Genomic DNA, 15,407 nt, shown 5'->3' on the forward strand with positions numbered 1-15,407 from the left:
TAGAAGGAAGAGGTAATATAGTCCAGATGCAAAAGTGATGCGACCTTAGATCTAAAGAGCCTTGTGGAAAAGAAGAAGAGGAGATATATATATGTATGTGTTTTTGATCATGTCTGATGGCTGAAGATTATGGTGCCATTATGGAGCTACAGAGGGGTTCTTTGGAACGAAAAACAGTAAAAAGAAATTAATAAAAAAATGTTACACTGGCAGACACAGACACAAGGACTAGAATGGAAGCAGAGGTGATTTATTATATTTACAGTGTCAAGCTGAAACAGTGGGCATATACCATGTGGAGTTGGGCCAATCACATTGCTGCTATGTACACATCCACTGAGGTCAAGAGTCTTAAAGACCGCTGATCTCCAGTCTCGAGGTCATTCATACACCACTTTCTCCACTTTATACTGCTTTTAAGGAGGCAGGTTGGATGTGACGTAAGAGAAATCCATTAATCCTTGTGAACGTTGTCTCCGATGTGACTCTTATGGAACTGCATACATGTAGCACCGTTTTTTAAACTGTTCATATCCAGGTTAATGTCCCTGTTCAGAGTCTTTGATATTGTCGGTTGACTTGCGTAATGGTCTTAGATTGTCAACAAGCAATGCTTCCAGCACAAAAAACATGTCTTTGCCGGCTTGCACTGTTAGTTTGATAGAATGTAATCTGGAATGATAGGCGCATATATTTGGTAGACAAAACTGAATACATTTGAATCATGTGCAGTATTATTTCAATAAGATAGTCTAGCTTATAAATAAGTTAACAATATATAATACAACTTAATACTTTATTTTACGGGACTTAACATGATACAAAAATATTGATCACAGTGTATTTTTCTTCGCAGAGATTCGAAATGAATGCTATGAACCAGGGAGTTTCAAAACATTTCATGGCAATAAATTATATAATCATTATCTGACAAATACCAATAGACAATTCAATTAAAACAATGAAAAAAAACATGGCTCCAGCCTTTAGAAATCTCTCTCGGTCCTTGATAGCACACCCCATGCTCGATATGTGGGGTTGAATGTGGACATTTCTTGTCTCCCGTTACTCAACGCTAGTCCACACGACTAGCACATGTGAGTCAGATAAGCAGCGGCCAAACACAGCACTGCTCTAAATGTCAGCGAGTCTGTTAGCATTCAGCGCCACCTGCGCTTAGTTGTGTTTAGTTCAGTCTTCCCCAGTATGTGGGTATACAGCGACACAGTTCTTCGCTGAAATACTCATTATCGTTACATCCTCTTTTTTTGGGGTCCACGTTACATGGCGGCCTGACGCAACTAAAAAAAAAAAAAAAGAGGGGAAAAGATTGGTATTACTATCTGGTATCATTACTATAGCATAGTGCAGCGTTTTGTATGATGCAGCATTTATTAAAATAATAAAAATCAGCACCTTTCACAATATTATTTAAATAAAGTTGATCTTATTATCCAAAAAATCGATAAGATCGCAACAATACATTTAAAAAATAGTAATAAAATGATGGAACAGTCAGAAATATACTGTAATTCTTTGACACTCTGACAGTAGACGCTGTGAATTATTTCTAACATATTTCCACAAATTGTAATATATGAAAATCAGGATTATTTTTTTCTAAATATATTACTTAATACAAACGTACAATGAACAATGAAATACAGCATTTAATAACCTTAATTAACATTTAATAATACATATTTAAAATCAAATTTTGCATCAGCTGCACAGGTCATTAAACATTTAGCAAAGGTTAAAACCAATCCTGCTTAGTGAAAATATCCCTAAATATCAAAATGAAATTGTAAATTGTAAATTGCAAATTGTAACTGCTGCCCTGTCAACATAATTTATATAATAAAGCAAGGCAGTACCAATAACACAGCAACATAGACTCAACCAATGGACAACATTTTGTCCTTCCAGCGTCAGACAGTCATTTTACATCACATAACAAATAACAGCAAACTCTTTCTCACCTGCACGAGGCCGGATGGAAGCGCCTTCCTTTTAAGAAGCACTTGTTAGGGGACTCTGTGCATTCACACAGACACTTGGTGCGGTTGAGAGGCTGACTGCTAGGACACATCTTGGAGCAGGTGCACTGGCAAGTGTCCCTGTTGAAGCTCATTTGAGGCCTGCAGGAAGAGGGCTTCGTTTTACACACACACTGACAGGTGTTCTTGTCCAGGTAGCGGTGCGGTCCACAGCCTGCCGTTCGCAGCTCTTTTCGGCAAACACATTGACAAGTCTCCTCGTCCAACTCTTTGTCTGGGCCGCAGAAGTCTTGCTCCATGTCTACGGATGGAGAGAAAAAGAGAAATAAAGAAGTCCTTATTTTATGTTATGACTTATTTTTACATTTGTGAGGAAATCTTTTGTCAATGCTATGGAATGCCTGGCTTATTACCAGAGCGTTACGCAAGTAAAGAACAATGTCCAGCATGCACATTTGTCAGACATGATAAACCGTTTAGCAATACAAGCTTTCTACCCAGCATTCCTTATGCTACCCCCAAAGGCCTAAACAGATGTTTTTCTTTACAACTTGATGAAAACATTGCATTCGGTGGCTAATTCAGCTCTGCTATGCTATATTTCTTCCTTTGTTTTGTATAGTACAAAATGGCCTAAGAACTTGGCTGAAGAGAGAAAGTAAATTCCTGTCACAAGTGTTTGTGTTTTCTAAAGATTAAGCTAATCGTGGCCATATTATGAAGTTATGTAGAAGGAGCTTATAAACAGCCTGTATACTGTATGCAGAGAACCTTGCAAAACAGACAGAATGTTGTATTATTTTAAACAGAATAACTTTAACTTTAAGATGTTGTCACATGCATGGCGTGTCAATGGTATTTTGGTAGTGTGGTTTGCTGTTGCCTTTTCAAGACATTTCTCTTGGGAAACTGCTCAGTTACGGTAAATAAAAATATATATTTGGTTTTCGCTGGAAAGGTACCATACTGGTCTGGTTTTATCAGAAAAACCACATTTTAAAAAACTTCTTTCACAACACAGAGGAATTTTTTTTTATGCCATTGTGGATTCAGCTCACGTATAGGATTTCACACAATGTATTCCCTACGAGAGATATGGGGTTTACCTCACTTACCATACTTGAGATTCATGTCAGCATTTATATTGGTTAGAATAACACTGAAAGCACATTTCTGCAGGTGTTGGATTTAGTTGTTTTGAAACTTATTCGGATGGATAAATAGTTTTTTTTACAAAGTTAAGAGTTTGACTAAGTGAGGATGAGTACATAATTTGCTTCACTGGATTTGAGCCTATCAGATGCATTCTATATATATATATATATATATATATATATATATATATATATATATATATATATATATTAGAGACATATATGGACACTTTTGTATCATTTGACACCTGAACAATCAAACCACATATTTGGAAAAAAAGAAAAAAAAAAATCCATTCACACCATACAAATACAGCAACAGAAAAAATGCTGCTTCACAAGCCCCAAACAAAATCCACACGCTCTGACAGCAATCAGTGTTTTTGCAATGATGCTCTGTCATGGTCAAGCCACATAACTGCTCTCAAAGCATTTCAGTTATGTTTATGTGCCTCAAAGGAGGCACAGAACTGATTTGGGGAGGAGGTGTAGAGAGAGAAAGTACTAGTGGTGAAAAAATGACCCTGTGTATCAGTATAGCATCAGTTCATCTTAAGCGGCCTCCCACTGAAAGAAGCCCTTGCTACCTTTGAGCATTTATATCTTTGAGATGGAACTTACACAATTACACAACTGGAAAGAGGCGATATCCGTAATGCTATTAGTAGTCAAAGTAAGCCGACCCGTAAGATAATGTACTATTACAGTATGCAGTATAAAGCTTTTATGTCACAGACTGAGCCAAGTAAAAGGTGATGTGGGACACTTCCATGAAGCAAGAGAAAAGAATAACAACCCCGACACATTCCTCCTAGTGTGTCTGCTTTAGCAAAGATTAATTTTGCCTGTTTCGCTCCCCAACCTCTAGAGTGGAGCTGAAAGCAAATCTATTATTCCATTTCAGTATGACAGTCAACAGAATTGGCCAGCATGCAATAGCAACATAACCATCCACCCCAAATCAACCTGTCTTTTCAAATTCAACATAGTGCCCCAATATGTGTGCAGCTGTTTTTATCTGCACTCATGTATTTATGCCTATTTTAGCCTTAGGGTCTTCTGACTGCCCAGCTTATGCATTCATATGCTGTGTGCATAAACCAACGGACTGCTGTATCTGCAACAGGTTTGACCTGTCATATTTGCTAAGCGTAAGGAAGACAAGTATGTCACTACCACATTTACACCATTCTCTACTTGAACAAGAACTCAGGTTTGAGATCAGATAGTAGGGTGAGAATGAGCAATTATCCCATTTTAACTGAGCACATTTTGCTGGGGTTGTTTTTGTTTGGCTTGAACGATTGCCACGAAGCTGAAAGCAGCTATTATGGCAGCTTTCCTCTGTAGAAACTCAAGCGTGTTTTTGTAGGCTTTGTTTAGATGACATGCAGTCGGGGGTGTTGACTGCAGAGTTTCGCTCTGCCTTCTTGACAAACTATTTCCTTAATTCCTTATTTCAAAATAAATATTTAATAAATAAATGAATGAATAAATAAGTTCACTCGTTTTAGTCACTGCACGTTTTGACATATTAGTTCCTCATATTTGTTTGTATTTATATGAATGAATAATATGCATGAAATGGATAATACAGCTTTGCTTTTATTACTGCACTTAAAATATTAAAATATTTATTTATTAATTTGCATTTAGCAGTATTAATACCAATTATTTATTTATTTTTATATAAATAATAAATATGGTATAAATAAATTCCTGCTTTAGTTACTGCATTTAGAACATAATTATAGCTAATTAAAAAATATAAATAAATAAATATGCTGTTCTAAATGCAACTAAAGCTAATTTATTTATCTATTTATTCATTCTTATTTAGTTACTGAAGAAAAGTGCGAACAAGTGCAATAAAATTAACTGCTTAAGATTATATAAAGAATTTCTTTGTAAAGAATACCACAGTTGACACATGAATTTAATGATGAAATGCCTTTAACTAAAAATTAAGTGTTACTATTGTACTTTTGCATTATTGTCCTTTGACACAATCTGCATTGTTACAAGCACCATATAAATAAAGCTGACTTGATTTGACTTTACTATGATTTAGGTTTCTTCTAAGGTGGCCTATGTATTTGCCCAATAGAAAAAGGTTTTGCTCGGCGAAAACAAAAATTTGACGAAACACTGGTTACACCCACAGCACAATTTTCCATAACATACGAAACTGCTTAAAATAATTTAAGCATGAGTAATTATATCTGAGAATACAGACTTAAATCAGCATGCCAAACCGTTAATGTAATAATTCTACAATCCTTTATTTCTTGTAAATGGATATATTTCTGTAGTGGTGACTGTCTGCCAATTTATGTTCCAGTATTTCTGAATGAATTAAATTAATATTAGCGAATAACTTAAACAATTATTGTTCGGGTCCCTCTTTCATTATTTGTTTGTTTCCCTTTTAATACAGTCATGCTCAGGCACACATCCAAAGTACTGCATTGTAAGACTGTAAACATTAGCACTTACCAGAATGTGGTTTTGAAAAAAGGGTGTCGGGCAGTGGCACACATCTGCATAAGCGATTGCTCCAGCTGTGATTCTTTGGGCATGTTTTATTTGCCACATGACATCTGTGGAGGAAATAAGTGATTAGCAAGGAGACAGACGGTAGCGTCGGTTTAAAAAAAAACCCACAATAAAAGGCAAAATTGCAGTCTCAATTCAACAAGCGCTGACTCACATAAAAATGTTAGATGCTGACTTAACCGTTATGGCTATAGAAACTGATTTCTATTCATAAGAGGGTGGTAAAATTTCGCCTGCACATCTGTTTTGATCACAGGCTGTGTGTCTTAACCTCACTGCAAATTAGTCTGCTTGCATTCTTCGATTCACTACTAAAAACTGTCAAAGAGGACAAAGAGGACCTCACTGGCTACAGACATTTCAATCTGAACACTGACTTTGTAAAAGAACTGTCCTGAAAAAGCACATTTTATACCGTCTTCTTAGTTTGGCATGACTCTGGCAATCTGTCAACAGGATGGAAGATTCAGAGTTGTTTCAGACAGAAGGAAGGAGGGAGTGATGCTATCACGGTCCCTTGCTGTCCTGCTAACAAGTAGCACATGGTGTAGTTGGCATGGAGGTCTTACTGAATGAAGTAGAAGCACACTACAATCCTGTAAATCATGAACAGTACGGATTCTTTCAAATAGCTTATTCGCAAGGCACAAATATATTTATGCAATTTTATATATATAAAAATATATACAAATTTTCTTAAGTAACAAACAAAAATAAATTTTTGCTTCAAGTGTTCATATGGATTTTTCCATTTTGCTAAAAAAATGCTGGGTTAAATATAGACAGAACCAGCAGTTGTGTTGTTGTTTAACCCAACCTTCTGGTTAATAACCCAACCACTGGGTAAAAACAACCCAATTTCTGGTTCTGTCCATATTTTACCCAGTGCTGGGTTGTATTTAACCCAGCAATTTTAGAGTGATTCATATATAACTGGAAACAAGTGAAGTAATATTATTTCAAACAGGACATTTTTTCATGAAAATTGTAAGTCAGAGTGATCAAAAATGAGACACTCGTGACACTTGAAGTGATTTAGCACGTTTTGCATGCAATAAAACTGATTATACTTATAGTTATAGATGTGCCAAGATCTACTCCATGTAGAAGTGGAATTCACCAGAAATGGTATGTTTCAATACTTTTCGATACAGAGGTCCCAATATAGCTATCGGATTCTTTCAGTATTGTGCAATATACGTATTGTGATTCATTTCTGCAATCCAGTGCGATTTCTTAAACTTTTACCCTCCAAAAACATGTTACATACGCCTTTTCTTCCCAGAAATGGTGAAAATAAATTAATAAACAAAATAATCATTTCAAATGAGAAATGCACTTTGTTCTAAAAAAAATTTTATTATAAAACATTGAAATAAAAAATAACAATGCTAAAATATAAATGTCTAAATCAATACATCAATTCAAAAATAAGATCAACCCCCAATTTCGCTTATTTTCCAACTCCAACACTGCCTACTATGAGGATCCAAACTGAAGTCACAGATGAGCTCAATCTCATCTTCTTGTCTGCTCCATTATCCATCTATCTTCTCATGGCCTCGGATTTTAAGTCCAGGCTGCAGCTACTAGGCAGTGAAATCACAGGCTTCACCCAAGATAAACTTTACTCTGGCTTCTCTTTTGTGAAGTGATATGAATCCTCAGAATTGGAAAGTGAGTGTTAGGCTAAGAGTGGATCGACACTGGTGTGAAGCGTTGCTTTGCTTTTCCATTAAGCGTGGACTGCAAATCGTCTGGGATTTGATATTGCCTGCAGGCAAGAAAAATGATACGGAGCAACCCATCGAGGAGAGTCCTGTTCTATTAAACTGTGTGAGGAGGTCATTTCTAAAGCCTCTTTGAATTTCAAGACATCTTTTCCATTTGCATTCAGTGTAATCAGTATATATGCATATGGTTTTAAACATCTGCAATGCATTTACATATATCCACAGCTGTAAGGCATCTATAAACTTCAACAATGTGCAGCCTAGAGAGATTTAGTTTTAATTACAACTTCATCCGTAGATTATTTGAATATCGATGTTGGAAGTCAAGCCATAAAACATAGATTCTAGCACGCAATATTTTTTTAATTATTATTAGTATGTCAATATATCTAAGAACCTGATGTAAAAGTAACGCTCTGTAGTTAAACTGCCACAATCCATACAGTCCAGTGAAGCTGAAAGGCCAAGAGCAATGCTTTTCCTGACCCCTAGAAAGACTCCATCCACTAAAAATGTCATGTACGGCTTACTATGAAGAGAAGCTGGCGAGAATTCTGGGAAAAACTACAAACAAGGAATGATGTGTTTAAAATGGCTTTCTCTCATATTTAAACAAACAGTCTGTGCGTATTTTTCAGCATGGGGACAGAACTGATAACTAACATGTTAAAAATATTTAGCCTAAACAAAAAAAAATGCCTCGGACATCTCTAACATGTCAATTGTTATTACTAATGTCAACAGAATGATTAATTTCACTGAATCCAATTCAAACACAAATACAAATACACAAAAGCTGAGGTTGTATTCAGTAGAATATATAAAGGATAAATAAAGTACTACTACCACTACTAGGGCATTTACTACATTTGGCTGCTTAACTCTGGACGCACTCTCCTAGTTTAAATCTAGAATAAAAGACACATTTCTTTCACATTTCTCTCATAACCTTGTAATAGTTATATCAGATCAAATGTACATGATTATCTAGGTATATTATGAGCAGAAGCTGCATTATTAATTCTTCATTTGCATTTCTGTTTCTACATCAGGATGTACATAAAATTTATTCCAGCTACAGTTTGCATCTCGCCTATTATGGAGATTTAGATAACCCCAACACTTGTAAAGGGATGATGCCAACCCCTTGTGAGGGCTTTAGATGACGTCAACTCTGAACCAGCAAAAAAAAGTAAGATCACATAATTGAACCATTGCTTTAATGTGTTCATCGTTTCCACTTAAATAAATACGTGGTGTCATGACCTCAGAATTGTTCATTTCTGCCATATGCACATTACATTGACACAGTACACTGTAAAAACTACTATATAAAAATGCTGTGTGACATACAAAAAAGGCGAAGACGGTACACTTCATGCCTAGAACCAAATTTAGATTTTACTGTGGGTTAACTTTGAACTTAGCCGATCAGAAAGTCAAATTTAGACCTACAGACCCCTCTCTCTCTAAGTCTATCCTAAAGGAAATACCGCTCATGAACAAGTCCTTGGAGAACACATTTTTTTCTGTAAGAAAAAAAAGATATGGAAGTGAATGATCAGGTTGGGGCCATTCAGACCCAAGCTATTCATTACTTTGTCACCTCCCTTTCTCCCTCCCTTTGTCTTTACCACCCTCCACTTTCTCCTCCTCTCTGTTTTTGTGAGTTTAAGTGGCTCGGGCATAATGTCAGGTCCCCAGGCAGATTTGGCTTAAGAGTTATCCAACGAAAAACCAGGCTCAGATGTGGGTTTCCCCTCTAGATCAGAGAGACACGAGACTTCACGGTCTGCCCTCAACCTTTGCACTGGAAGATATGTGTGACTGTGTGCAAGTGTGTGTGTGTGTGTTTGTGTGTTCAATCACACACCCTGCTGAAAACTGACTCGGATGTAACAGCTCCAGTTACAGGTCCACTATCATTAACCTCCCTTGGCTAAAAGGTGAGAGGTCAGGACCAGTTAGCATGACCCAAGGCTGGATCAGGTCCAGTGAAGGACCATTCTCATGCATAGATCAGCCCTCCTGTCTGGCTGTCCATGAAATCACTGCTTTTTCACCGAGACAGTATGGGTGATATATTACCCATGTAGAACTGTTTGTCATTTAAGGGTTTGTTCACACTGCACACGATTCTGAATTGGGTGTCACATCTGATCTTTCGGATTGACTCTCCACATTGTCATTTGCAAATGATAAAATATTTGTTTGTAGCCAAAATGCAATCTTCCTCCCTTGTTATAGTAATGGCAGAAAATAGTCAATTTTTCTGGCTGATACTGAAGCCAATAATTATTTTCATGTTATAACCAATACAAATAAATGTCAGATATTAAAAATCTAGACTGTTTAGACTGCATAAATTGTCTTTAATAAAAAGTAAATTAAATAGATAATAAATAAAATATATTCAAATTAATAATAACCATAATCAATATCATCTTAAATGCTAAACATTAATTTACGCATCACAACACTAAAAAATATTCAGCATGAAAAATAAAGCAATATTAATTTGGAGTGTTATTACATGATAAATTAAAAAATTATTAAATAATTGAAAATGACACGATGCATAAAAATAAGGGACATTACAATTAAATATCTAATATTCCTGAAACAAACAAATAAATACTAATAAGTACTAATATGTTGTGCATGTCTGGCCAGTGTGGGAAGAAAATAGAAGATGGAAAACTAAGAATGACAAAATATATATATTCTCATTCATCCATTTATTCATCTAGTAAATGTTTCACATTTCTCTGTATGAAGAAAATGATGTATGTCTGATTAAACCATTTCATGCATTGTGAAGGTGCAATCCATGGGCTTTAAAAATGATCTGTAAAAATCTGACCTTTGCTGTTTAGACTGCAACCCACTAAACGTCTTTAAGCCAAATACTCCAGAATATCAAAATATCTGAAGGCATATGACGAGAACTTGAGCAACCGCTGAATACGCTTGTTTACAACAACAAAAGCAACAGTAGGTGTAAGTGTTAAGATTGCACCCCTACCGAACACAGTGTGTGTTATGTCTTTGATGACAGAACAAGTTTTTTGACGCAAAGCACTGTAAGCACCATTACATGTCAGTCGGCTCTGCATTCTAAACTTCAAACATACCATGCAAGCTAATCAAACAGATGGCGGCATAATTAGTTTTGCGGGTGTTTACTTAGAAAAAGGGAAACAGGTTGTTGAATATCAGAACCGTGAAATAAAGCAAATTGCCGACTAGGCCCGAAATGGTTCAGTGGTAAACTACACATGCACAGGGTTCTCAATGTGTTTTCAATTACCATATGCTCAGTGGCATAAGACAACACATTCCTGAGAACAGAGGGGGAAGTTAAAAAGGACTTATGATATGGTCCACGCGAGGTGGAAGACGACCTGCTGGATGACTAACATGTGCACTTGCACCTTGCGTAACGCAAAACAGAAGACTCCATTTAGTCTAGTAGGGTGTCAGGAAAATAATATATAAACTAGGAGAACATGCTTTAAATATGACTACACTGCCATACACGTCCATAAGGCCACATACTGTAGAGACAAATCCGCATTCCCACCTCTACACTAATTCAACAAGCCCATATGTTGTTTGTTACACAGAGCTGATTCGTTCTTTGCTGGGGGCTGTCTGAAGAGGACTGCAGCTCAACTGATTTACATTTAAAAGTCCAAAGAGGATATAAATATCCTTTTCCATATGTTAATGTAAACTATGCTACAAGGGATAGTCAGCCTGCACTTTGAATCACATTAAAATGCCAAAATGAAGGTCGGCTGTTCAAACAAAGACATATTTCACATCAACCTCTTCACTCTGTATTTCTCAATGCTGAAAACACTACTTATCATACCTACAATAATGGACTGCTAAACGTTCCAGGAATGAAAAATGTGCAAGAGATTGAAATCAGTTTCTGTAACCAGGAGATGTTCAGATCAACAGAATAAAGCAGTATAGGCGGTATAAAAGTAATTTTCTATCAAGATAAAACTATGCATTATCGCAATGTTGTTTTTGCAGGAAAATCGTTTTACTGCTATTTTACATAACGAAGAATTCATGACAGGCCAATTAATGTTAAGAAAAATAATGCACAATTTTATACCAAAATAATACAATCCCAACATTTAATCACAATTGCAATCAGATTCAAGCATTCAACACCCCCCATTATATAAGCATTATAACAATGGTGTATTATGCTCCAGTGAATTAAATATTGTTAAAATATTCTTTTTATATTGAATATTGTCATTATATAGTTTTTTTTGATGCACTAGGTCACAAAGCACCAAATCAGATTATTCACAACAAAAGAAGTCAATTTTTGCATCATTATGCAACACTTGAGCTAAAACATACTGTAGTGAAAGCTAATTGAAATGTACATAAAGCACTGCTTGCCAACTGTAAAAAGCCTACAGTTAAGTCAGGCTACACTGCATTTTTGCAAAAAATATTTGTATATTTTATTTTTATTATTATTATTTTTGTATATTATTGTTACCTTCCATTTCACTGTCTAATTCCTATATGTCAGCATATTCTTTGTACTTTCTTCTCCACTGGGAGCTCTGGTCACAGACAAATTCCTTGTGTGTGTAAACCACACTTGCCAATAAAGCTCTTACTATTTCTGAATCGAGTAGTTTATGTTGCAAGAGCACTGCTACAATACTATATACACTGTAGAAAAAACTTGCATACTATAAACATTGCATTAACAGAATAATAGAGTAAGGGGATGGTTTTTCACAGCTCCCTCCAAACTGACTGTATAAATAACTATGTCATTCATTCTTTGTGTGTTAAGTTTTTTTCTGGAGAAGTTGTTATATAAGAACTTAGTGGTTTATGAGAAATGATGGAAAAACAATACTAAAACCCTGATCAACTGATGAAAAACACAATGAATATTGGCATATACTGTAAAGAGCAGCTGAGGGTCAAAAGTCATTAGGTAACAGTCGGAGTTGTTTTTGATAGCCCCAGTGATGTCTGAATGTTTCTCCTCCCGTAGAGCGTCTATTTTCCTAACATAGTGAATCATCACCTCCAAAACAATACAGAGTGAGAGAAAGCGAAGCGCAACCACGAGCCAACTGCTGATAATCACTACCAGCCCTCTGCCATTTCATTGCACAAGCGTTGATAACACCAATAGGTTTTATATGCTACGTTACACTCTAGACCACACATCTGAGGTGAAACACGTACGCTTTCTCCTTCACAGCAAACAGTGATAATGGCAAGACTTTGTTAACACCTTGCGGCCCAAAGCTGGACGCTTGAAGCGGACCACCCTGCGTTAAACCCCCGGCTGTACAGGCTGCCCTCGTCTTTATCAGATGGCACAGGTCTGGGCAGGATTTTTCCAAATATAAGATCATAATCGAGCTGAAAGCATTCAAAGCTGGCCTGGGGTGATCTTGAATTAATCTGGACTTGGAGTCAGATTAAATGAAAAACTTCTCTTATTTAGGAACAAACTCAGAAAGCACACTGCGCAACACGGACGAGCAAGTCCCAGCCCGGGTGTTGACCTTTACAGCTGTAAAGACAGCTGTAAACAATTAACGAGACAAGCACAGTAAATGCGTCAGCTGAAGGTAAAGCTGCACGTCCGCACTGAACTCTCCATCTCTAAGAAGTGGCATCCTCACATGCGCTATGTTGTCCCCGCTTGCGTGAAAGCACGAGAGGAATGAGGAGATGAAGACTCAGTGTGTCCAGGAAACCAAAACAACATATAACACACTTCCACAGTGCAGGTCGCCCTAGGAACACATCTGCTTTTTCTTAAGCAAGGCCTGGCTGTGCAGGACCTTGTGGGGGGATGATGCCTCTTTCCTTTTCACTCCCCCTACCGCAAATCACTTTGACAGGGGATGGCTTAGGAAAAAACAGCGCTGAAACGCATAACAATAAACAGTTCTCTTCTCTAGTTCTTCACTGAGCGACTCAGGGCTGCTTTTTAGCATTTAACATGTTTTGATTTTACATGCAAACAGGCGTGATGAATAATTAAAGCGTCAGTTCACCCAAAAATGAATATTCTGTCATCGGGCAGTCTCCCCCACGCTGTTCCGAGCACTTGATACATCCATTCAGCTCGTACACGGAGCACATCTCATTGGGTAACAGAAGATGAAACATGCTTGCTTGATGCTGAGAACCAATTGAGTTCATTCTCGTTTGTGATAAAAGGTTTATTCTTACCAGTGAAGTTTATTCTCCCAATTCATGCAAGTACCATATTTGATGGGCTCCAAAGATGTGCCCTGATCAATAAAAATATGTAAATATGTGAATAACGGTGGTAAATTAATCAAGTAAATGTGATCATGATTTCAGAAGCTTAAACACTGGATTTATATGGATAAGCCTTGTCTTTCTGATTTTTTTAAAGCATCACAGTTTTGATACATTAGACTTTCAATTTCTCATGATTCAGTAAAAATCTTTATATATTTGCCCTTTATTGATTTAGAATCACATGTGGATGAGCAAACGATGACAGAATTTTCATTTTTGGGTTTACTAACTCTTTAACACTTTGATTTATGAAAGTGTTTTGGAGTTTGGGGACGTTCGTAAACACAATAAATAAAGTTAACGTAGCTAAACTTGTATTTGCTAGCAATCCCTTGAATGCGCCGCACAGCCCCAAATGCTTCATGGAAAAGACATCAAGCAAAAGCTGTCAACTAGTTCATATTTCTTTACTGACGCAACACCTCCCGTTCCATCTGACACGGAGCTAAACAAAGTAATCAAATGTTGAAGAGCAGCCGCACACAGCACGTGTAAAGGCCAATTTCCAAAGTGTGTCACCCTCTTTGCCTTTCCCAACGTGGCCAATATCTCTGTGATGCTTCCCCTCCTGTTTGCAAACAGATCTCTGAGCAATGGAGTAACAAACTGGCTTTCATTGCCACACATGTGGGATCGATAGGTTTCCTCCACACAGAAAGAGCCGACGCTGTTTTTGCACACAAAGCGTGCATTATTAAAAAGTCTTTCACTCCTTTTCTTTCCTGTCCTCATTGCGTGTGCCAGTGAGTCACAGTTTAGCACGTTGACTTCTGTCACGAACAGGCGAATGGGCTAATCCTTCGTTCTTTGAGAGGATAAAACAGTAAACATTTACACAAAGTATGCGAGGGAACAACACAGGGCTGAAAACAGGGGCTGTGCTTCATTCTGAAAAGTACTGAGAGATAGAAAACAGGCTCAGGGCTCCAATTCCATTCAAGACAGTATTTTGCAACTCAATTTTGCTTTTTGCAATCAATACCTTTAATGTTTATGCAAAAACACTATGGAGGCTGAGCTGTATCGGGTTTCTTTTTTTTAATTCAGATTGTTTGTCAAACATTTTTGCTGCAAGACTGCATTCTTTATGAAAAAAACCCTGATTAAATATTTACTGACGTAATAACCCATTGCTAAATACTAGACGCAGAAAATATTCAATTTATTTTGTGATGTCGATATCTAGTAATCACATTAAAACAGCAGTCAAACATTCATATAATACCTAACTTCTCAGTTCATGTGCACTCAGTTATTAATACAGTATATATGCAAATGTATGCGTTTCATGAATCTGAATAAAAGGCACAATAGATAATGATTATACATACATACATACATGCTAAGTTGCATTATTGAAAACTTCAGCTCTGCTGAACTTTCCAGCTGATGCAGCAATAAATTTGAAGATAGTTTTACTGTCAATTTATCTTCTCTCTCGGTTCGCAGTTCTCGTCATGTGTCTACGCTCTGCTATACGCTCATTAAAATTACTTTTCTATCGCTCACTGTGGAAGCAAGGGAATTGGCAGAAGTATCAGAAATAAAGAAAATGAATTTGGGACTAGAGGAAAAAAAAAATGTTTAGGCTGTCTCAATTCCTCTGTTGGCTAAAATGCAAG

General features: G+C 36.7%; 1 protein-coding gene across 2 annotated transcripts in view; it reads right to left on the bottom strand.

Annotated features, from left to right (window-relative positions):
• Nucleotides 1-229: 229 nt before the first annotated feature.
• vegfc (vascular endothelial growth factor c) overlaps nucleotides 230-15,407 on the bottom strand; it is a 30,430-nt gene continuing 15,252 nt past the window's right edge. For both annotated transcript variants that reach the window (XM_043248025.1, XM_043248014.1), the window contains exons 5-7: nucleotides 5,651-5,754; nucleotides 1,983-2,301; nucleotides 230-1,301 (exon numbers count right to left, since the gene is read on the bottom strand). In XM_043248025.1, the coding sequence (XP_043103960.1) occupies nucleotides 1,187-1,301; nucleotides 1,983-2,301; nucleotides 5,651-5,754 (538 nt within the window). In that variant the 3' untranslated portion in view covers nucleotides 230-1,186. The remainder of the gene's footprint in view (nucleotides 1,302-1,982; nucleotides 2,302-5,650; nucleotides 5,755-15,407) is intronic.

This window comes from Puntigrus tetrazona, chromosome 1 (assembly GCF_018831695.1).
Source record: "Puntigrus tetrazona isolate hp1 chromosome 1, ASM1883169v1, whole genome shotgun sequence".
NCBI lineage: Eukaryota > Metazoa > Chordata > Actinopteri > Cypriniformes > Cyprinidae > Puntigrus > Puntigrus tetrazona.